This window comes from Rutilus rutilus (assembly GCF_951802725.1).
Source record: "Rutilus rutilus genome assembly, chromosome: 20".
In the NCBI taxonomy this organism is placed as follows: Eukaryota; Metazoa; Chordata; class Actinopteri; order Cypriniformes; family Leuciscidae; genus Rutilus; species Rutilus rutilus.
Window position 1 is genome coordinate 1,807,501 of NC_140225.1, and position 25,142 is coordinate 1,832,642.

A 25,142-nucleotide genomic window follows, 5' to 3' on the forward strand; every position below is an offset into this window, starting at 1 on the left:
CACTCCTGGCGAAGATGGCGGACGGCGAAACTAAACGGGCCGAACCCGCCGACGCCGCTGAGCTGGATGGGCCGGTTCTGAAGAGACCGAGGCTCCGGGATCCGCCCGGTGATACTGAACACAGCGATGCTGGCGGAACCGAGCCGGTGGAGGCGGAACCGGCGCTGATGGACGAGTCCCGGCAGGCCTCACTCAACAACAACAACAACAAGCGCACTGAACCCGGACTCACCGCCGAACCAGAACCCGAGCTCTCCGGTACAACAGCGTTACATTCTTTATACATTTATTCCATTTATTGGTTATTTTAGGAGTGTTTTTTTAATCTATCATGATAAGTTAACAGACATGTTTACTGGATGTTCACACAGTTTTACCCTATTTTTACGTTTGTGGGGTTTGAATTAATAATTAATGTAATGGCAACTTAAGTGATTATTGTTATTACTATTATTATTACTATATTTAGTTGTTTATATAATTTAATTAATTATTAGATATTATTGAATTGTTATTATTGATATATTTTATATAATTTCATTGTTTCTTGATTTAATATTTTATTGTATTATTATTATCGGTACTATACAATGAACTATTCACTAATTAACTATTTTATATATTTATTTATATATATATATATATATATATATATATACTTACAATAATTATTGAAATTATATAAATATATAATTTGATTGTTTTTAACTAACTACATGTTTTATTAAAATATATTTGGACACTTTAATATAGCCTTCTCTTTTGGACTAATTAGTTTAATAAACCATCTGAAATACTATTCAGATTCATAAAGCAACATGCTGATGAATGAAACTAACTCCTGCACAGTCTTGATTATATTTTCATGTTTATATATTACTCATGATATTGCATTACCTTGCTTATTTGTTTAAACACATAAATGAATTAAAAAAAATCTAAAATGAATTATGCATAGAGTAGTTATGATTAAATTTGAGCAAAACTATTAGTATAAGTCAAAGAAATGCACATAGTCAGTTGTGTTACACTGCTGTTATTCCTCTCGTATTAATAGAGATGAATCTGAAATCATGTTTTGTGTGGTTTGCGCACGCAGCGTTAATGGACGAAGGTGTCCATCCCAATGGGTTTACGTCACCTGATCTTCTTCGTGATGATGATGACTGCTCTTCTCACGCCAGCTCCAGTGATTGGACGCCTCAACCACAGATTGGTAAGTTTAGTTCGATTCATCCATTCGTTTACTGAGTGCCTGATGCATATGAAAATATAGAAAGTTTATTCTAAATCAAATGTCTGGCTGGACTAAGACACTGAAGATTAATGTGCAGTATTTGGGGTTACTCATTACAAGTAACTACATTACGTAATCAGATTACTTTTTCAATTAAATAGTAAAGTAACGCATTACTTTTCAAATTTACAACAAAATATCTGAGTTACTTTTTCAAATAAGTTACGCAAGTTCCCATTTATTGAGTGACAGTCGAGACAAATCGAAGTGCAGAGGCGTTGTGTGTGTGTGTGTGTGTGTGTGTGTGTGTGTGTGTGTGTGTGTGTGTGTGTGTGTGTGTGTGTGTGTGTGAGAGTACAGTACAGGCCAAAAGTTTGGAAACATTACTATTTTTAATGGTTTTAAATTGTCTTTAAAAAAATTGGTTAACCTTGGTTTTCAATTTATTATACTTTAAATTATCATTTATTTCTGTGATGCAAAGCTGAATTTTCAGCATCATTACTCCAGTCTATCACATGATCCTTCAGAAATCATTCTAATATGATGATTCATTATCAAAGCTGGAAACAGGTCTGCTGCTTAATATTTTTTCATAACCTGTGATACTTTTTTAGGATACTTTGATGAATAAAAAGTAAAAAAATATAAAAAAGAAGCTTTTTTTTTTTTTTTTTAATAGATCAATACTTTTATTCAGCAAGGATGTGTTAAATTGATAAAAAGTGATAGTAAAGAAGATTCATATTATTAGAAAATATTTTTTTATTTTGAATAAATGCAGTTCTTTTTAACCTTTTATTCATCAAATATATTAGGCAGCAGAACTGCTTCCAACACTCATAATAAATCAGAATATTAGAATGATTTCTAAAGGATCATGTGATAGACTGGATGTCACATGTGACACTGAAGACTGGAGTAATGATGCTGAAAATTCAGCTTTGCATCACAGAAATAAATGATAATTTAAAGTATAATAAATTGAAAACCAATTCTTTTAAATTGTAATAATATATCACAATATTACATTTTTTTTTCTGTATTTTTGATCAAATAAATGCAGGCTTGATGAGCAGAAGAAACTTCTTTCAAAAACATTAAAAATAGTAATGTTTCCAAACTTTTGGCCTGTGTGTAAACATGATGGTTATTGTAGTTCTAGACTTAATGAGAGCGTGCATTTACTCATCTCACTTGCACAAAAAGAGATTCAATATTCCTCTAAATAAATCAAATCAGTGAAATGCAGAATCAGAATACTTTGCAAACCTCCAATAACTAAATATGTTAAATAAAAAAAAATGTTTATGTGTTTAATCTCACTTTATTGATCAATTTGCATGAATGTGCATTTTATTTCACATTTGGTGTAAAAGGGTCTTTACATTTGCCCAAAAATGTAACTTTTTTTGTTATAAAAAAAAACAGCCCAGGTGAAAAAAATATAACGCAAAAGTAACGTAACGCATTACTTTTCTAAAAAAGTATCTAAGTAACGCAATTAGTTACTTTTTAAGGGAGTAACGCAATATTGCAATGCATTACTTTTCAAAGTAACTTTCCCCAACACTGTTAATGTGCACAATTATACATATTTAGTGTGCAGATTGCACATTAATTTTCTCTAGAATCGAGTGTTTTGTGAATGAAATGAAAGCATGGTTTTCTTTCAGGATCGTATCGGTTCATTCAGCAGCACATCATGAGAGGAACTGACCCGAGGGCCATTTTGAAAGATTTGCTTCCCGAAACGGTCCTTCCACCGGATCTGGATGACATGACGCTGTGGCAGATCATCATCAACATCTCAGAACCGCCCAAAAGGAAAAAACACAAAGACATCAACACTTTAGAGGACGTCGTCCGACTCCTGAACGAGAGGAAGAAGGTTCTCGTGCTCACCGGCGCTGGGGTGTGTGTTTTCATTTGTTTTTTTTTACTCTGAAATGCTTTTCTGTATTCGATTACATTGAACATTGAAGTGTTCCTCTTGTGTCCACAGGTGTCCGTTTCTTGCGGGATTCCTGACTTTCGCTCGAGAGATGGAATATACGCTAGACTCGCTGTGGATTTTCCTGATCTCCCTGATCCTCAAGCCATGTTTGACATAGACTACTTTAGAAGAGATCCCAGGCCTTTTTTCAAATTTGCCAAGGTTTGATGCGCTGTGTTCTCATTTGCATTTCTGCCAAGAATGGAAAACATGCATTTCAAATAAGGCAAGACACTACAGGCAAAAAAAAAAAAAAAATTTCATTCAAAGGTATATATTGTCTATTTTGCTTCCATAATATGTCTTCTTTCAGACTAGTGGAAAGAAAACATCCAAAATATACATTTAATCTTATTTTTATCTATATCTGTTGCACATATCTCTAATATGTCAACAGAATGAACTTGAATTTTGAACCTGCCTTTATCCAGTATTCAGATTTCCATTCTGGAAATGTATGCAATTGAGTGCATTTTTAATTACACAATGCCTCATTTACATTTTTAAACATAACAGTTCAGAAAACTTGTAACGCAACAACTGTAGGACCCAATGATTTCAAACACGCACAGAATCGTGAAATCCAGTTCAATCCACTTCACTGCAACCCGTCAAAATAAAAGTTTGGTTTAACTTGAAGAAATTGTGACAGAAATATGTTACCGTTGTACAGTAGAATTTAACTACATCTCAATGTAATAATAATAGTAACACATAATAATAATAAATTGTTAATAAAAACCTAATTTTTAAGGAATTATTCATTTTCTTCTTTTTAATTGTATCAGTAAAGCTCTGTTGTGTAGCACTATGTTTGACAAAAAGGTGTTTTATTTTATATGATTAAAAAATTAATTTAATATATGTTTTATGCCATCATTTGATTGGCAAAATATTTTTCAATTCATTTCACAGAAATAGATTTATTTTATTTTTTTCAAATATAAATTGTTGTTTTTATGAGTTCAGTTGATTAGAAATGATTTTTGATTATTAGAATTGAATTAAACCATTAAAATGGAATCCAGAATCCAGGGGTGGGAGCATATTTCATAGGGCCCTAAACACATTTTTGTTAAACTTTTAATAAATTGTTGTTAAATTGTATACGTTTCTTGATTTCAATTAATTAGACATGCTTTTTGATAACTAAAATTTTATTTAACCATTAAAATGGAGTGCAAAAAAATCAAAACGAAAAAAAAACAGAATCCAGAAAAACTAAAATGGAAAAAATGGAATTTGGAAAAAAATAAAACGGAATTTTGGAAAATATAAAATGGATTTCATAGGGCCCTACTACTGTGATTTAGTCACCTGTGGAAGCATAGTGATATCTACCCTATTATTCACCTGTGAGATAAATAACAATATGCCCTGTTTCATTATCCTGTAGGAAATCTACCCAGGACAGTTCCAGCCGTCTCCATGTCACAGGTTCATATCAATGCTGGATAAGAAGGGACGGTTACTAAGGAACTACACTCAGAACATCGACACACTGGAGCAGGTCGCCGGGATCCAGAAGATCATTCAGTGTCATGGTACATCTGCTGTCATGATACCTCATTAATTACTCTGTCCTTATCTACTCTATTTATTTATCTTTTGTCTGTCACTGTTTGTTTTAGGTTCTTTTGCGACTGCTTCCTGTCTTGTCTGCAAACATAAGGTTGATTGTGAGGCCGTAAGGGAGGATATATTCAACCAGGTACATTTGAGTGTGCAAATTTAAAGTCCCCCTGTTATGCTTTTTTAAAGGCTCATCATTTTGTTTTAGAGTCTCCTACAATAGGTCAGTAATATACATTTCAGCATCAGCTCTTTTCTCAAAGAGTCTGAAACGGCTCGTTCTAAGATTCAGTTTCTCTAAGCCCCTCCTCTTTGAGAGCTGCTCTGCTCTGATTGGTCAGACGGCCCAGTCTGTTGTGATAGGTCGACCGCTTACAGCGCATGTCGGAAACCAAACAGCCATTAGCATATCTGAATTTCAGCTCTTCCTCAGCACTTAATACACAGTGATACAAAAGTTTTTTTCCGAATCAATTTCAGCACGAGAGGATTCGCAGCACTGAAAAAAAAATCATGTTCTCGACATGAAGAACACAAACTAAACTCTTGCAGTCTCAGCTACAACTACAGTGTTTGAGGGCAGAGCAAAGCAGCCGCTCCTCACAGGCAGCCAATGAAGACCATAGGCTGGCATTATGCAAATTTGTTACATGTAACAGGAAGTGAGACTGGAATTACCGACGACTCGTTTCAGCAGTTCAGAATCGCTTCTTTCTTTTGAGACAATGACAACTTCAATTGTTGTGCACTTTGACCTTTAAAGGGGTGGTCTCTGATGTCTCCAGAGTGTGTGTGTGAAGTTTTAGCTCAAAATACCCCATAGATATTTTTAAATAACATGTTAAAATTGTCACTTTATGAGGGTGAGCAAAAACGCACAGCTTTGTGTCTGTTCCTTTAAATGCAAATGAGCCGCTGCTCCCGGCACAGGGGGGCGGAGCTTCAAGAGCTTGTGTCCTTTTACACATGCACTGAAAATTTCAAAAACTTTTAGCCTATTATGTTCAAACCGGAGTCAGAAAGATGGAGAGACTCAAGAAGAAGTGACAACATGTAGAAGCAACAGGACATTTCTCAATGGTTAGTTGATGAATTTATGTAGCTGATGTGTAGTTATCTTCTAGTCATTGATTAGCATATTCTGTCTTGATAATCTATAAATCGTGTTCAGGGGGCGGGGTTTATGTAAATTTTAGGGTTAGTGATGTCACTAACCCGGGAGGAATGTCGTGTAGTCTCTACCAGCCGTTTGTTGTAGTCCTTAAAAAGCGATTTCTTTAAAAGCAAATATCTCCCTTTGCTTTGAACTTTGAGCGCTGTTACTTTGCAGATGTTGTTTATGCTCAAACAGCAACATTAAACACTAACTGAAGTTAGAAAAGTCAAATCATAATCAACCACCCCTTTAAAACTTTGCAGACCTTTTACAATCTACAAACATCTATAGCACACCCTGCATGCAAGGGAATATTCCAGAAAGCACTTTAAAATGTGTTGTTCTGTTGCAGGTTGTTCCTCACTGTCCGAGGTGTCCGTCAGATATCCCGTATGCCATCATGAAACCAGACATTGTCTTCTTCGGCGAGAATCTTCCAGAATTTTTCCACAGAGCCATGAAGCAGGATAAAGATGAGGTGGACCTTCTCATTGTGATCGGCTCCTCGCTGAAAGTGCGGCCAGTGGCTCTTATACCCAGTACGTTCCATCTCTTGATTTTCTCTGATTTTCTTTAGCCCTATTCGAACGGTAATTGTTTCTCATGTGAACGTCTGTAAATATAAATTTGCATGACGCCTCAGTGATAAAACTCATGCATTCGGATGGTGATTTATTGGCGGTGGAGGAGCGAGTTTTGTAATCCTATGAACAGTGGTCAGTCACATGATTGTCTGCTGTAAATAATATGTCATATGCTTGAAATAATACAAATAAATCCGCATTAAATTTAATAATAGGAAAATAATGTTCTATTTTTTTATTATTTAAATCTCATTTTTTAAAATAGGGAGCTAGACGCGCGTATGCTATATCTGAAATGTTTTTTTATCTCAAAAGGATGTCATTTTAAAATGAGCGGAAACAAGTTAATGCAGTTAAGTTAAAGCCTCTTATTTACATAAGATAAAATGTATTATTTTGTATTTTTAATGTTGTGCATAATACCCTACATATTTTAAAATTGTATTGCATATATTGCTGCTGCCACAATAACGGCCCGTTTCAAATATTAACGTGCTTTTTTTCTCTTTCTTCTTTTTGTTCGTTGAGGTGGAGCGGTGACGAAGTACTGTTCTTGTAAATACTTTCCAGCATGTCAGTAATAAAAGTGTACGTCTTTAAAATAATGCATGCAAATTACAGTGAAGCGCAACAGTTGTCGTACGGACGGTGCTCGGCAGTGATCAAAAAGGATTTAAACAGTGAATTTTGAAGTGATCTCTTCTTGTAAACTCAGTGGTTTTGAACGGCAATTAAATCAGCACACAACCTTAGTGTTCGTCAAAAAACAGTAGACAATTTGGCCGGAGATTTTTACACGGATGATGGGAGAAAAACACTGACATTCTAGATGTATTACATGTAATGTATTGCTTCTTCATCCTCTTTATTTCAATATGCACATGCAGATAATACGAATATTTTTGTATTTTTTTACTTTTTTGGTAAGTGCCGTCGGTGTCAAATATTGTTCACAAATCTGTCTAAATCTGTGTTAGTGAGCACTTCTCCTTTGCCAAGATAATCCGTCCACCTCACAGGTGTGGCATATCAAGATGCTGATTAGACAGCATGATTATTGCACAGGTGTGCCTTAGGGCTGTCCACAATAAAAGGCCACTCTAAAATGTGCAGTTTTACTGTATTGGGGGGGGTCGCTATTGCTTCAATACAAATGAACAAGCGCACCGTTATTTGTTACGTAGTGACGTATGTTCAAGTAAGCCAGATATGCGCAGATTCTGTGTTATGCTGCGTTCACACTGAATGCGAATTGAGCGTCTGCGTTCACACCGAACGTGAATTGAGCGTCTTGAGCGATTGATGTAAAAGTCAATGTAAAGACGCGTTGATGCACGTCTGGAGGTCCTGCAGCGCGACAGACACGTATAGCGCGGCGCGATGGACGCGATTTCCCCTCATTCGTGCGAAAGAGGTGAATTGAGCGTCTGGTGCGATACGCACGAGTGATTTTATTTGGTGCTTTTTGTGCGTTCACGCGTTTGAAGCGAATTCACGTCTGACGTCCGAGTTGAAAAATCGAAAACTTTGCCGTCTGTTCGTGCCGCGGGTGGTGAAGTGATGTGATAAACGGGGGCATCCTCGAGGGGATCCTCTCTCCAATGCAGGACGATGACCCCTACGCCGATATTCTGCTCTCCAGAGCAAATACAGAGCGGTGACTCTCTCGATGAATGCTCGATCAACATCAGCCATCTTGCAAACAGACAACCGTTTAGCACTTGCCCCTCCCACAAGAAGCGAATTTCGCCTCGAACGCGCGTCTATTTCGCTTCAAACGCTCTATACGCGCGTCCAGATTCAAAATGTTCAAGCGTCCAACTAGATGCGATAGAAGCGACGCTCAATTCGCGTTCGGTGTGAACGCAGCATAATACGCTGTAATTAATATATCATGATGACACAGATTTGGCTTACACAAACCTGCGTTACTCGCCACAGTTGATTTTTACCCGCAGGTGTTCATTTCAAACCCTGATGGTAATGCCATAGTATTACCATGATTTTCTCTTTCATAAACTGAAATGATGTTTGTTTTCTAAACCTGTGTCTCTCTGCAGGCTCTATACCTCATGACGTGCCTCAAGTCCTGATAAACCGCGAGCCGCTGCCGCACCTGAACTTCGATGTGGAGCTGCTCGGAGACTGTGACGTGATTGTGAACGAACTCTGCCATCGTCTGGGTGGCGACTTTGAGGATCTGTGCTACGACTCGTCACGTCTGAGCGAGATCACAGAGAAACCAGCCGCCCCGTTACACACTGAGAGCACGTCCTCAGACACCGATCACGCTCAGCCTGACACACACCCCGATCACGCTCAGCCCGTCACACACAACGATCACGCTCAGCCTGACACACACCCCGATCACGCTCAGCCCGTCACACACACCGGTCACGGTCAGCCCGTCACCGATCACACTCAGGCCGACACACACACCGATCACGCTCAGCCCGTCACACACACCGATCACGCTCAGCCCGTCACACATACCGATCACACTCAGCCCGACACACACACCGATCACACTCAGCCCATCACACACACCAATCACGCTCAGCCCGTCACAGACACTGATTGTCAAACTTCACTGTCTCCCAAAAAGTCCCCTGAAATGGCATCTTCTCCAGGAGCCAGACGAACAAGCCCTCGTCCAGAGCCGTTGCCGGAAACTGAGACGGACGAGTTGGACTCCAACCCAAAAGCTTGTTCTCCACAGCCGGCGAGTCCCTGTAGGAAAGCAGAAGCACTGGACGCTACTGACGACACGCAGATCGAAGAAACCGACGATCGTCAACGTGTGGAAGTGCGGAGACGCTGCTGGAGGAGCCGAATCTGCCAGAGTCCAATCAGCAAACGACTCGGAGGTAAAAAAATGAATAATAATAATTATACATTTTTGAAATGTTCCTGCTATTATGAATGATTTATTGGTGCAAATTACACAAAAAAAGTATTTAAAACCTTTTATCAAAAAAAAAAAATCAAATTTTTTATTTACTATATAATTGTAACTCTAGAGAGAGAGGGAGAGATACATTTGTGTAAATGTATTTTTATTATAAATGTTATATTATTTTTTTAGTTATTAGATTTATATTATGCTTTTTATTATAAACATTGTTTTTATATTATTTTTGTACGACTTGAAGGAAAAACAGTTTTTAATACATTTTTAATGTTCCTGCTATTATGGACGATTTATTGGTGCTAATTACACAAAAAAAAAGTCTTTAAAACCTTTTATCAAAAAATAATAATGTAATTTTTATTTACTATAATTTTAACTCTAGAGAGAGAGGGAGAGATACATTTATATACATTTATTTTTATTATAAATGTTATTATTTTTTATTTATTAGATTTATATTATGCTTTTTATTATAAACATTGTTTTTATATAATTTTTGTATTCATTATATTAATATAATTGTATTTTTATGTTTTTTTTATATATATTTTTATTGTACACAGTATATTTTTAATGTGTATATACAAAGATATCATTGTTTTTATTATAAATGTTATTTATCATATTATTGTTTTATGTTTATATTGTTTATATATATATAAAAATAATTTTTTTATATTTTTTATTTATGTTTATTTATGTTTTGTTACATATATTTAATTTAAGGGTGGATGGATATATGGATATTTGGATAGATGAATAATGATGGATGGATCACATTTAACATGAGCCTGGTACTCTTTTTGAATCTAAGATTTTTCATCTATCATAAAGTAATTGTTCATGTAAAATATGCATAAAACCAAATCAGATATATATTCTTGTAAAGTTTTAGTTGTGTTTTTTAAAGCTCATTGCACACATGATGTAATTGGTTCTGGTTCTGTTTCGCAGCCTCTCAGTATTTATTTCAAGCGCCGAACCGCTACATTTTCCACGGCGCCGAGGTTTACTCCAGTTCAGAAGACGAGACGTCCAGTTCCTGCGACAGCGACGGCTCTCGCTTCAGCGCGAACGCTTTCGACAACGAAGACAGTGAGGAAGAGGAGGAAGAGGCTTCGCCAGAGACAGTACAAGACAGTGAACACACACGCCTTCAAACAGACTGCACAGCGAACACACACCACCTCTAAAACACAGCGACTCTCACACCAGCTGGAGTTCACGTGCTCAAGTCTCTTTTATATATTTTTGTATTTCCCTCCCCTCTCCTGTTATGTCTTCTAATGCATGCAACATCTCTCTTGTTTGGCTTATAAACCTTTCTTTTGTTTATATTTTTGCATTTTTAGATGTAAAATATATATATATGTTCGGTTCCGGTGAATGTTTCTGCCTGAGAACACAGTTGAGTTGAACCATGTAATTGTTTGGGATAAAAAAAAGGGAATGATTTTCAAACCAAAGATCACTGTATCTGTATATTTAGCTTTTTTTTCACTGAATTTACAAGTTCCTTGTTGGATGTAAAGCACTGTTCATGTGGCATTTCCAGGCATTTGCCAGCTACTGTTGAAGACTTTTATACCCAGTAAAGTTTAATAGTCATCAAACAGATGTTTGCCATTTAGTTTTCAGCTCCTAAACGTATAGAAATAAATTATTTACATGCTTTCACTACTCTTGGCATTCCTGTCCTCAAGCACTTCATTAACAGGATTAACAAAAACTGCTCTTGCTCTCGATAACCGGGCATTAACATCTTTATGAAGTTATAATATCAATATGACTTCATGATTCCTTTGTTTTTTTGTTTTGTTTGTTTTTTCAATGTTAAAAAAAATACTATTTTCATGTCACATTTTTACGTAAATGCAGATTGGCAATTCTGCAAAAAACTAAATTGTCACCAAATTTGTACAGACAATACACACTTCACAAATGTAGCCTTTTTGACTGTTTTTACTCTCTTGCTTGCGAAATACTGTACATGATGCATGTAAGTTTTCATGAAGAATAGTAGAGAACTATTTTGCACAGTTATAAAATATTAAAAAGTATCTGCAAGATGATCAATTGCAGCTGTGTTTAAGGAGATTGACATGTAGGCTTGACCATAGTTGCATTCCTGAACCATTTCATACAGTTGCATTTTTTAAAATTTACATTTTTAAAATAGGCAGTGTATTCTACATTAACTGTAGTAAAACAGCATATTTTAATGCATGTTATTTCTGCGTAGCTTTAAACAACATTTTGATTCAAGTGAAGAACATGGAGGCAACTAGCACATTTAGAATGAAGAAGTTATCAATACCAGGTAAATAACAATCCTTGAATATATCGTTTTACATTCAATATTACCAGTTTTATATATATTTATGTTCCAGGTCAAATAAATAAAATATCAAGCAAGTGGAATGTTTATAAATATCTTAAGACGACCTAAGTTTGATAATGCAGGTATATCGAATCACGTATGTTATATCATTTATTAAATTAAATTTAAGTCAGAAGAATGGTAGTAGAGTGGACAATATGTCAAATGTTTATGTTTGTAGAAGAGCAATATTTTTTTACTGTGGTATTATGCTAAACAATCAATCAATATTTCTTTAAATCTTTTAAATAAATACAAATTAATATTTTTTCTCTCGACCGCGGACTCTTATTTTGACATGCGAACTGTTGTTTTGACGCATCCGCCATGTAACGGAAGTCCGTGTCGCATCTCGCTTCGGATTGACAACAAAATAAACAGGAGTGAAACTGAAGTCGTGAATATGCGTGGATCATCGATCAGCTGAAGGGGATTTGAGCTGACATGGACTGTTAGAGTTGTGTCAGCGATGGAGGAGATGGAGGAGGAGCCGTTGGAGGGGATTGAGGATGATAACCATAACTGTGGCGCTGAGGGAGTGTGTGTGAGTGTGTGTTCACCTGCGCAGGTGTGTGTGGATGATGACTCCAGTAGTGAGTCCGATAGTTCGGGCACTTCTGCGACTCACGGCTCCGCGCTGCTCCTGAACTCCGCGGCCTCCAAGTTCCGTGAGTTTAACTCTGAGTCTCAACTCCTAACGGTACTGTACCGCGCCACTGTCATGTGTCTGCAACACCATGGTACTTTGATATATACCATGGTAAAGTTACAAAAATTCTTGTTGAATGGTATTTATTTCAAGGTACTGCCAAGAACATGTCCAAAACTCGTAACGTTAGTCATAAATACATTATTTACATACATACATACATACATACATACATACATAACGTTACATACATACATACATACATACATACATACACACACACACACATACAGTACCAGTCAAAAGTTTGGAAACATTACTATTTTAATGTTTTTGAAAGAAGTCTCTAATGCTCATCAAGCCTGCAGTTAAAAAAAAAAAAAAAAATACAGTAATATTATGAAATATTATTACAATTTAAAATAATGGTTCTCTTTTTTAATGTACTTTAAAATGTAATTTATTTTTGTGATGCAAAGCTGAATTTTCATCAGCAAGTACTCCAGTCTTTGGTGTCTTATGATCCTTCAGAAATCATTCTCTCAATGCTAATTAAACTAGCTTTTAGGCTAACTGAAATAAAACCATGCCAATCTCTAGGTATGGTGAAGGCTATGTGATGATGTGGGGCTATTTTAATTCCAAAGGCCAAGGGAACTTTATCAGGATGCATAGTATCCTGGATCCATGAAGTAACTGGCCTTTAAAAATAAAAATCTGCCTGCCTCTATGGGAATTTAACATAGGGGTGTACTCACTTATGCACCATGTATTTTAAGGAAGAACATTTATTTATTTACGATACATTATTCATTCACAAAGAAAATTGGTGTCCTTAAAGGTTGGATTTTTCCTAATTTTTTAAATTAAGGCATTAAGTTCAATTTCCAAAATATGATTTTTTTTATTCCTCTTTTTAGTCAACTTTAGCATGGGTGTCTAAACTTATGCATTGCACTGTATATATATATATATATATATATATATATATATATATATATATATATATATATATATATATATATATATATATATCCCTGACTCCTGACTTTATGATCTGATTTCTATGTTTATGTACCACTATCTATTATGTTATCCATCACAATTTATTTGTATTGTTTCATGTCATGTTTATTTTTACTGTATTGTAAAGCGACTTTGAGTTTCCAGAAAGGCGCTATATAAAATAAACGTGTGTGTGTATAATATATATACACTATTCTATTCATAAAAAAATTATTATATATAATCTGTTCATCAAAGAATTAAAAATAAAATAAAAAATCTTAAAATAATTATATAATTGATTCATCAAACAATTACAAATTAAAATCTTAAAATAATTGTATATAATATTCTATTCATCAAACAATTACAAATTAAAATCTTAAAATAATTATATATAATATTCTATTAATCAAACTATTAATACAAACATCTTAAACTAATTTTATATTATATTATTATATATAAAATATTATTATTATTATTATTATTATTTAATTTTATTTTTTATCATGTTATTGCCTTGTTTCCATGTCTTAAAAAAATATTGCTATATCCAAAAACATGGCATCACAAGTATTACTATAGTATTACCTCATGATAATACCATTGCACTGAATACGGTATTATTTAAGCACCATGGGTCGGTCCTGCCGAATACTTATATTCGTATGAGGTAGAGAAGAGTAGTTTATTAAAAGTTGCTCCTGTTGGTTTGACCCTGATGTTCTTGTGTTCCTGTGTTCCTGTGTTCGTGTGTTCCTGTGTTCCTGTGTTCCTGTGTGCAGTCCTGAACGCGATGACAGCAGAAGATTACAGGACCGTTTACTGGCCAAAACTAGAGCGAGCCATAGAGCATCTGCTCACCCAGAGCCCACTGGAGCACATCTCCATCTCATACGAGCAGATCTACAGGTGAGGGCTCCTTCCAGGTGAAGCAATCAAACATCAAACATCGTTTGTTTTTTAGTTAATACATATTTCTGCTGTGTTCTCCTCCAGTCACGTTTATAAGTGCGTGTGCCAACAGCACTCAGAGCTGCTCTACAATGACCTGATGTGGAAGATCACGTCTCATCTAGAGCAAGTGTCCTCTGAGCTACAGGTCCGTTCATCCACACACTGACACCTGGGAGGAAAGGGTTTTAAACACACACTGAAATCATGCTCTCACATTCAAATCAAGTGTTTGTGAATTTTACATAGATCTACATGGCAAGATAGGATTTTTAGAATAAAGAAGCAAAGTAATACATGCATGCATATATATATATATATATATAAAAAAAAAAATATATATATATATATATATATATATATATATATATATAATACATAATTTTATTTTTTTAAAGGTCATTTTTTTACTAACACATTTAAAAAAAACATTTAAAAGCAAAACATTTACTTTTTTATACACGACAAAATACAATTTAAAATAAAAGAAGCAAAATAATACGTGCATAAATGAATTGTTTAAAGACAATTTGTGTTGCGTTTAAAATAACACATTTTTATACATGGCACAATATGATTTTAAGATAAAAGAACCAAAATAGTACATGCATAAATATATTTTTTAAAAACATTTTTAATTACATTTTAATACAACAAATTTTTATACATGGCAAAATGTAATTTTAAATAAAAGAAGCAAAATAATACATGCATAAATAATAACTATTTCAAAAGTCATTTTTATTAACACATTTAAAATAAAAAATATTTTATTAAGACTTTTTTTTATTTTTTTATTTATTTATTTTATTTTCTTTTAGAAAAATAATAACAAAAAATAAAAATACATGCTTAAATTAAATAATGTGTAATTATAAATGTCTACATAAAAAAAACATTTTATTTATTTTCTTTTTATTAATATTTTTATAAATTTGTAATTCAGTTTTTTTTGTAAAAAGAAACAAAATAATAAATGTATTTAAAATGTTAATAAAATAACTTTATTTTTATTTTTATTCAAACGTATACTTTATTTTATTTTATTAATTGCATAAATATTTTCATACATTTTTATTTAGAATTTGTATTAATCTGGAGTGCATGTACTCAAACTGGCCAGTAGTCGTAGTGAAACTCTGATCAGAGAATCCAGTCCATCCTAATAAAGCATTATCACCTCTTCTAAAGGCCAGTCCTCCAGAACATCTGATCGAAAACTTCAACGTGGCTCTGACTCAGTACACCGCCGCCCTTCACTGCATCGTTCCCGTCTTCATCTACATGGTAACATGCAAATAGTCATTGTTTTTGGATTCGATCTTATCAGATCATTTGAATTCTCTATTAATGCATCAGCCTTTGAACATAACTGTGTTAAAGAACAAGTTCTACATTGAAACCAAGCTGAACCGAGACCTGCGGGACGACCTCATGAAGCTGTTCTCAGATCACGTGGCAGAGAAGCACGTCAGCGTGTTACTGCGTGAGTGTGTTGCACAACAGTCGTGTATATTACTGGACAGTGACTTTGTAGAGTTTAAAGAAGAAATGCAATTTTATCACATTCTGACTGGAACTTTGCAAATACACTGCCGGTCAAAGGTTCTGGATCGGTACGATTTTTAACGTTTTTAAAATAAGTCTCTTCTGCTCACCAAGGCTGCATTTATTTGATTTAAAATACCAAAAAAACAGTAATATTGTGAAATATTATTATAATTTAAAGCAGCTGTTTTCTATGTGAATATACAGTAAAGTGTAATTTATTCCTGTGATCAAAGCTGAATTTTCAGCATCATTACTCCAGTCTTCAGTGTCACATGATCCTTCAGAAATCACTCTAATATGATGATCTGATGCTCAAGAAACATTTATGATTATTATCAGTGTTGAAAACAGTTATTTACATTTTTATTTCAGGATTATTTGATAAATAGAAAGTTCAAAAGAACAACATTTATCTGAATTCTAAAGCTTTTGTAACATTAAACACTACCGTTCAAAAGTTTGGGGTCAGTAAGAATTTTTATAAAAAATTTGGGGGGAAATAAATAAAATAAATCAATACTTTATTCATCAAGAATTAATTAAATTGATCAAAAGTTACAGTAAAGACATTAATAATGTTACAAAAGATTCTATTTCAAATAAATGCTGTTCATTTCATCAAAGAATCCTCATATTTGAGTGATTTCTGAAGGGTCATGTGACACTGAAGACTGGAGTAATGATGCTGAAAATTCAGCTTTGATCACAGGAATAAATTACACTTTAAAATATATTAAAATGGAAAACAGTTATTTTAAATTGTCATAATATTTAATTATTAAATAAATTATTAAAAATTATAATTTTTTTTATATTTTTCATAAAATAAATGCAGCCTTGGTGAGCCGAAGAGAGAGAAGGAAAACAGCTTTTGAACAGCACTGCACATTAATAAAGTGTTTAATGTTTGTTTCTCAGCTCTTCTTAAAAAGGCTCATTCCATGCCGTTTCAAGTCAATCCGTCGACCATGGAGAGTGTTGTGAAAGGGCTTTACTCTCTCCGGCCAGGTAAGATGTGTTTGACTGTATTAGTAACACACACACACACACACACTACACGACAGGCAAGAGTTCAGGCGTTTGTCAGCGATCTCCACTAAACTGTGGGCGAGTGAACACCGGGGCTTCAGTGGTGTGATGAGAGACCTTTATAAGCGGACAGAAGCACTCGAGCCGAGCTTCAGCTACAGGGGGTTTGGTGTGTGTCCGTGTGTTTCATGTACATCAGTGGTGTTTGTCTTTCACAGATCCTTTTTTATGTCATCACATTGTTTAGAGAAACAAATGGTAAAAAAAAAACATGTTTGAAAAATCTTATTTTATTCATACGTTATGCCATGTCCTCTGTAGTGGACACCAGGACTCTGTTGTTTAAAGGGGTGGTTGATTATGATTTGACTTTTCTAACTTTAGTTAGTGTGTAATGTTGCTGTTTGAGCATAAACAACTTCTGCAAAGTTACGACGCTCAAAGTTCAGAGCAAAGGGAGATATTTGCTTTTAAAGAAAAGGACTACAACAGACAGCTGGTTGGGACTACACGACATTCCTCCCGGGTTAGTGACATCACTAACCCTAGAATTTACATAAACCCCGCCCCCGGGAACACGCAGTCCATGTTGAGAAGAGGAAAAGTTGTTGTATAAGAGTACATTTGTGAGTCAGCTCAAACTTTAGCATCCATCTTTTCACATGCAATAGAAAGTCACTCTGTGTGCATCTCACAACAGTTCCTATATGAGCAATTTATAGATTTATCATGACAGAATATCCTACTTGAAGATAGTTAAGCTCACATCAGCAACATAATTCATCAACTAACCATTCAGAGACGTCCTGTTGCATTCTACATGTTGTCACTTCTTCTTGAGTCTCTCCATCCTTATCTGACTCCGTTTAACATTAAAAGCAGAACAGTTTCTGTCATTTTAGTGTGTCTGCGTGAGGTAATAGCAGCTGCTAACACACACGAGCTCTTCAAACCCCGCCCTCTGCAGCAGCTCATTTGCATTTAAAGGGCCAGGCACAAAACGGTGTGTTTTTGCTCACCCTCAAAAAGTGACAACTTTAACTTGCTATATAAAAATATCTGTGGGGTATTTTGCGCTAAAACTTCACACACACACTCTGGGGGCATCATAGATATATTTTACATCTTGTGTAAAGGGCATTATACCACCCCTTTAAAAAATAAAATGACATGAAATTATATGTATCGGCAATACATTTTGGGGTTTCAGGATTTTTTTTTTTTAACCAAAATTTGTATAAAGATGATTCTCAGCTGTGTTATGAACGATATAATGGAATGAATTGATACACCATTTTACTTTATGCAATATGTGGGTAAAATGGCCATAAATGAATATTCCCATTCAATGCAATGTGTCTATACACTGTATCTAATGTGCACATTAATGTGTTCTTGGAGCAACATTTAATGAAAAAAGAAGTGGAATAATTGGAGTAATAATTGGTAACATTTTAATAATAATATCTAATATTTCATAGGAATATTGATGTATCATTTATTTCCATATTCACTTGTTGTGTCTCCCAAAATGCCTGATAAACATGATGTAAGTCCTGATGAAATCAACACCCTGTTCTGGAACAGAAAGTCATAGTTTGATTTGAAACCCCATTACGTTTTCCTGAGATGTTGGTTTATGAAATACAATGTGAAAAGTAGTCCGATTTAAATGATAATTACAATATACTGTCATATTTCCATAAGAGTGCTGCATTTGATCACTAAATTAATCACTCTTCAGGCATTTTTAAAGACCAAGGAGAAGTTGTTTTCATGATGAAACCTCCAAATATTTGGTGTCTCTGAAAGGTCCTGATTGTGCTCTTTACAGGACACACAGGTCATGTCATGTGACATGTACGGTGTCAGAGAAATTCACTAAAATATAATGTCCACTACAGTGGACAGAAGTCCATTCCTGGGTCCCAGGAGGGTGTGGGTGTGGGTGTGTGGGTGTGTGTGTGTGTGTGTGTGTATATGTTTGAATCATTCTGAATGCACAATAATCACAAATTTGTTCACTTTGGAAACAATTGAAATGACATTCAAGCCAAAGATTTCCTCCTCTAACATCACTTCTTTCTAAAATGCACCACAGTAGTGTATGACTGGAGATGTCATTATATCCACATGTTTCCCCCCACAGACTGGGTCCCTCTCGCTCCGGCTCTGTTCTCCAGATTCATTCCTCAGATCGCTCCTCCGGCTCTGGAGTCTCAGCTGGAGTATTACGCGGCGCAAGACCAGGAACTGCAGATGGAGCTCTGTCAGAACGGCTTCTCCAGGTGACGCGTAACCTCTAGTGCACATTATGCTGAAGAATATTATGGAAGTAAAATAATGACAAATGTTTTTGAAACAAAAAAAGCTTGTTAAAAAAAAAAAAAATGCATTGCATTAATCGTGCTTGTATTTTAATGCATTGTATTTTTAGGGCTTGCATGAATATTGCCTGTTGAATATTATAAGGTTGTATTTTTTTAAACGGAATTAATATTTTGGAAGTAAAATCTGAAAGGTGAATATGGATTATTGAATTTTGAGTAATGAAAATGTTTTGAAGTGAAATATTCACAGCTTAAATATACAACCATGTTGAATTTCAGCCCATTAAAAAATGCAAGCCCTAAAAATACAATGCATTAAAACACAAGCACGGTTAATGCAAAAGGTCAAAATTATGACAGTCAAAATTATGACTTTAAAAGTCGAAATTGTCATTCTTTGTCAAAATTAAGAGATGAAGTCAAAATTATGAAATAAAGTTGAAATTGTTGTATAAATTGTCTTAAATTGAAATCGCCATAGTCAAAATTAAGATATAAAGTCATAATTATGATCTTAAATCAAAATTGTCATACACAGTCAAAATTATGAGAAGTCATAATTGAGATAAAAAGTTACTTAAAAAGTCGATTTCATCTTTTAATCTCATCATTATTATTTTGACTTTTCATCTCGTAATTATGAAGAAATGTGCTTCCATAAATATTTTAAAAAGTCACACATTTCACCTGGAACCACAATAAGGTGTAAAACACAAGCACGATTAATGCAATGCATTTTTTTTTCCAAGTAGTGCAATTCAACAAGCTTTTTTGTTTTAAAAAAACGTTTGGCATTATTTTACTTTCAAATAATATGCCTATCTTGACCTGAGCGGTTGTTTTGCAGGGGCGATCAGTCTCGGAAGCGAGCGAGTGAAGAGTCGTGACAGTGAAGTGGATTCGTACACTACGTCAGTGAAGTGAAAGACTCGAACATGCCCGAACACACTTGATCTGATGCAGAGACGCTTCACGCAGTCCTTCGGGAATTCTCGGATATTTTGAGGATTCAAAAGCATTACAGAACTACACAAACATGAGCAGCATCACTATGGCCTTCATTGTGTGTGTGTGTGTGTGTGTGTGTGGGTGTGTGTGTGGAGACACTGTCCAGTTAAACAGGAGCTGGATTAATGGAAATGCTCTTTTCTCTTGTTCTGGATTTGCTTCACAGAGTTCATCATGTTTCCAGGTTGATTTGTCCGATCAAGCCGGCTGTTTTCTCGTTCTACTTTTAAGTTATTCTTCCCTCAGTGAAGTCATCCGGTGGTCTCAGAATGGATGGGTTAATACGTGTTATAATGTGAGCGGCGTTAGACTGAAGAAACGTGATGTTGGATGTTTTGCCAAGTGATGAATGAAGGTATTCAGAATCCAGATTAATACCTACTTACTTTAAAATGCAAAGGTTTTATTTTAGGATCACTACTGTAGTTAACAGAGCTCTATTAGGTTTGACACACTTTTATTTGACGACCATATTACCTAATAATGACGTGCCTTTGGCTATTTGCCTTTCTTCCTTTTAGACTTTTTAAGTGAAATGTGATATGTAAATCTTTTTTTTTTTTTTTATGACAACTGCAGATTTTATTTTCTTCTTTTTGCATCAGTAAATAATCGAATAGTTATGGAAGCACATTTCCGCCACATAAAAATAAATTATGCTGTGGTACTTATGACATAAAAAGTCGAAATTGTCATTCTAAGTCAGAATTCTGAGAGAAAAAGTCATACTTGAGATAAAAGGTCAAAATTATGACTTAAAAAGTCGAAATTGTCATTATTTGTCAAAATTAAGAGATGAAGTTATAATTACGAAATAAAGTTTAAATTGTCGTATAAATTGTCTTAAATTGAAATCGCCATAGTCAAAATTAAGATATAAAGTCATAATTATGAAATGAAATTGTCTTAAATCGAAATTATCATACACAGTCAAAATTATGAAAAGTCATTAATTGAGATAAAAAGTTACTTAAAAAGTCAATTTCAACTTTTAATCTCATCATTATTACTTTTTATCTCATAATTTTGACTTTTCATCTCGTGACTTGTGACTTAAAAGTCGAAATTGTCATTCTTTGTCAAAATTAAGAGATGAAGTTATAATTATGAAATAAAGTTGAAATTGTCGTATGAATTGTCTTAAATTGAAATCGCCATAGTCAAAATTAAGATATAAAGTCATAATTATGAAATTAAATTGTCTTAAATCGAAATTATCATACATAGTAAAAATTATGAGAAGTCATAATTGAGATAAAAAGTTACTTAAAAAGTCAATTTCAACTTTTAATCTCATCATTATTACTTTTGATCTCATAATTTTGACTTTTCATCTCGTGACTTGTGACTTAAAAGTCGAAATTGTCATTCTTTGTCAAAATTAAGAGATGAAGTCATAATTATTATGTAATAAAGTTGAAATTTTCATCGCCATTGTCAAAATTTAGAGATAAAGTCATAATCATGAAATTAAATTGTCTTAAATCGAAATTGCCATACACAGTCAAAATTATGAAAAGTCATAATCGAGATAAAAAGTTACTTAAAGTCAATTTCAACTTTTAATCTCATCATTATTACTTTTGATCTCATAATTTTGACTTTTGATCTCGTAATTATGAATAATGTGCTTCCATAAATATTCAAAAAAGTCACACATTTAACCTGGAACCACAATTAATGATGTGAAAAACAGCAGATATAAAGGACTTCTGAGATCCAGGTGTAAAATAAAGGGCTGCTCGTAATTTATCTAGAATAAATACATGACACTGCAACTATAGTTGAGTAAAGTCAGTAACAAACAGTATTACATTATATAATGCTAAATAGATCACTAGTTAAATAGTTGAATATATATGAAGTATATTCAAGCATTATATAATATAATTAGTAGAAAAATATTTTTTAAAGTGAGCAGGAAGCAAAACAGATCGATTACCATATTCAGAGAGTTATGGGTAATTGCTGTAAAACTAAAGTCGACCCTCGGGTATGTGTAAAATAATCTTTTCAAAGATAGTTTCATTACAAAACAATGTATGAAAAGAGGAAAACGGCAAGCCGGACACTCGAAAATAAACAATTATCAACAAAAAGTTTGATCTTGTGTGTTTCTTTTATTTAATAATCGAAAAGCATGATTGTAATTGTGTGTTTTTCCCATTGCAATAATGAGAACTTGAGGGTAAACACAGTAATGTCACAATGCAAAAGACTTTACCTAAACCCTTCATCTATTGTGCATTATAAAATATTGTAATGCACCTTATAATGCATTGTATGATCTCATGAATAATTGTTATATAATATTTAGAAAGTAAGTATAATGCATTAAAACTAGTGCTGGGCAACGATTAATCGCATCCAAAATAAAAGTGTGTGTTTACATAATATATGTGTGTTCTGTGTATAATTATTTTGTATATATAAATATGCATGCATGTAAATATTTAAGAAAAATGTTTTATTTATATAAAAAATAGTTATATTTATATATAATATCAATTATGTATTTAAATATACAGTATAAAATATTTCTAAAATATATACATGCATGTGTGTGTTTATATGTACAAAATAATTATGCACAGAACACACACATATATTATGTAAACACACACTTTTATTTTGGATGCGATTAATCGTTGCCCAGCACTAATTAAAACACATAACAAGCAGTCTGCAAATATAATGCATTTTAACTTTGGTTGCAATTATTTATGAAAAGATATACATTATGTATACCTTTATAATGCATTACACATAAATACTTTAAAATCTTAATTGTCCTCAAAACAGGGTTCATTTTCATTAATGCAAATTACAATGAATGTTCAAAATCATCTGTGCTTGGCATGCAAACATTTTATTTCCAGTTACCGCCCATAATGCACTGCTTCTGTGCCCTCCAGACCGTCGTAGGTGCACCAGACTGGCACTGGCCAATGAGGACGGCTCATTCCCTGGCACTCGCTTCAAATCCCTCCACCTCCCTTCAGATAACCCGCCACCGACACGCTGACGGATGATTCTGCTTCATGGTGACAGGTCTCCCGGACAGGCCGTCGCTGCTGCTGCTGCTGCTGCTGCTGGAGACTCAAGGTTAACTTTCCTCAAGACTAGGAAAAACTCAAGGTTAACTTTCCTCAAGACTGGGAAGCGCTCGGGCGTCTGGAAAGCTGGAGTTTCAGTGGATTGTAAGCAGGTGCAGTAGATCTACACACTTGTGGAGCAGAGCGTTCACACTGAAGTCAAAGGTAAAGCACCTTGCTGTCTCATGACCTCAGTGCATTGCATTTCAGTTAATGCATGCAAGTACATTTTAAAGGCACACACTCTGTATAGACGTTTGTACAGACTATTTTAGATGTGCATGTCATAACGGTGCCTTCCTAGTAAATCATGTACACAAGAAATATGCATAGAATCTAATGTAATAGTTTATGGACTGATTCTAGCGAAATGATGTTTGTATTTATCGTGTTGTATTTTGTTCATGTAAAGTGAGCTCTGACTATAATTAGCTTGAGTGTGTGTGTGTGTGTGTGCTCTGGATTCATGCACACACCAGCTGCCCGGACAGGTCTGTTGGAAGGGCATCGCTCCTTCTGTTAATTGCTCTGATTTGAGTGTCAGGACCATCTGCAGGCATATCCCGTTTCTGGATTCAATAACAACAGGCCAAAACTTTCTCAGACTTTGCTTTGGGTCACACTTTAAATTGAGTGTCTTTTCATTTCAAGTCATTCTTTACTTCAGACCCGTAGGTCCATATCAAAAAGTAAACAGAAAATATTTAAACATGCATTTACGAACAGATATTATTTTAATGCAAACTTACATTCCAGGAAAAATAGCTTTTATCACTTAATGTAATATTATTTAAGACCATTATGATGCTATTTTTTGAATCACATGCATATGATTACATGCATTATTAGACACAAACATTTGGCTTTGCAACTCGTGAGCTTAAGCACACCTCTTAACGCTACATTATCATTTTAACTTTACTATATTTACACCACAAGTGCGCCATATAAAGAGAAAAACATTTAAGCTCTAAAAATATATCAAATATTTCTATTTTTAATGATGTGACCCAAGTATTTTACTTTATTTACCACGTTTAATACTTGGTCACCTGTAGAGAAATGACATTTTTGCTGAAGGTCCTCTTTGGTTTTAACAATCATAACCACTCTCTTTTTAGCATTAAATTTAATATCATGCACACCATAGCTTGAGCTGTTGTAATCCAGCACTATAAGGAGAGAGAATTACTAAATCATATTATCATGTTATTAAGACTATTACCCACTACACATACTGTATACATGTGTATATATTTGCATCTAAAAGAACGTTTCATACATTGTGCTCATATTCATAAAACACTTTTGCTGCTATTGAGGCGGATACGGGTACGGTTAGGACCGTTACACTATTTTAAGGTGGAAATAAATAAGTACTGAGTAATATTAGTTAACTACATGTACTTACTATAGAGTTAGGGTTTGGTTTAGGGTTAGTTAAGTGTAATTATGCATAATTTACTGTTATTACTACAGTAAGTATATGTAGTAACTGCGTCACCTTAAAATAAAGTGTTACCCAGGTTTGGTTAAGTGGTAATTATGGGTGTAATTACAGATGTAATAATATGTAGGTTTTTTTAAGTACAGGTAAGTAAGTGTATTGCATCAAATGATTAATAACATAATAGATAAAGACACTTAATATAAAGTGGGAGTGTGTTTTGATATTGGACTGT

At 34.3% G+C, this 25,142-nt stretch overlaps 3 protein-coding genes across 3 annotated transcripts in view; all 3 read left to right on the top strand.

Moving 5' to 3' along the window:
- Window positions 1-11,136, top strand: part of sirt1 (sirtuin 1) — an 11,241-nt gene extending 105 nt beyond the window's left edge. The window contains exons 1-9 of the mRNA XM_084392323.1: window positions 1-258; window positions 1,100-1,216; window positions 2,914-3,152; window positions 3,243-3,395; window positions 4,630-4,777; window positions 4,865-4,944; window positions 6,314-6,500; window positions 8,606-9,412; window positions 10,411-11,136. The exon at window positions 1-258 is cut by the window's left edge and continues 105 nt beyond it. Of these exons, the coding sequence (XP_084248449.1) occupies window positions 15-258; window positions 1,100-1,216; window positions 2,914-3,152; window positions 3,243-3,395; window positions 4,630-4,777; window positions 4,865-4,944; window positions 6,314-6,500; window positions 8,606-9,412; window positions 10,411-10,649 (2,214 nt within the window). The 5' untranslated portion in view covers window positions 1-14 and the 3' untranslated portion in view covers window positions 10,650-11,136. The remainder of the gene's footprint in view (window positions 259-1,099; window positions 1,217-2,913; window positions 3,153-3,242; window positions 3,396-4,629; window positions 4,778-4,864; window positions 4,945-6,313; window positions 6,501-8,605; window positions 9,413-10,410) is intronic.
- A 1,015-nt stretch (window positions 11,137-12,151) lies between these two features.
- On the top strand, window positions 12,152-22,456 carry cacul1 (CDK2 associated cullin domain 1). Its single transcript, XM_084391765.1, has 8 exons — window positions 12,152-12,504; window positions 14,279-14,405; window positions 14,493-14,595; window positions 15,639-15,734; window positions 15,831-15,933; window positions 16,917-17,006; window positions 19,177-19,315; window positions 20,205-22,456. Exons 1-8 carry the CDS (start codon window positions 12,306-12,308, stop codon window positions 20,242-20,244), a joined length of 897 nt encoding a protein of 298 aa, XP_084247891.1. The 5' UTR covers window positions 12,152-12,305; the 3' UTR covers window positions 20,245-22,456.
- Window positions 22,457-23,385: 929 nt separating this feature from the next.
- The window catches only part of mypn (myopalladin), a 29,956-nt gene continuing 28,199 nt past the window's right edge, over window positions 23,386-25,142 (top strand). Inside the window, exon 1 of the mRNA XM_084392050.1 lies at window positions 23,386-23,625. The gene's annotated coding sequence lies outside the window, so the exon portion shown is untranslated. The remainder of the gene's footprint in view (window positions 23,626-25,142) is intronic.

Coding starts and splice junctions, on each gene's coding strand:
- cacul1 (XM_084391765.1), top strand. CDS start 12,306: ATGGAGGAGATGGAGGAGGAGCCGTTGGAGGGGATTGAGGATGATAAC. Junction 12,505..14,278: donor CTCCGCGGCCTCCAAGTTCC/GTGAGTTTAACT, acceptor TCCTGTGTGCAG/TCCTGAACGCGATGACAGCA. Junction 15,934..16,916: donor GCACGTCAGCGTGTTACTGC/GTGAGTGTGTTG, acceptor TTTGTTTCTCAG/CTCTTCTTAAAAAGGCTCAT.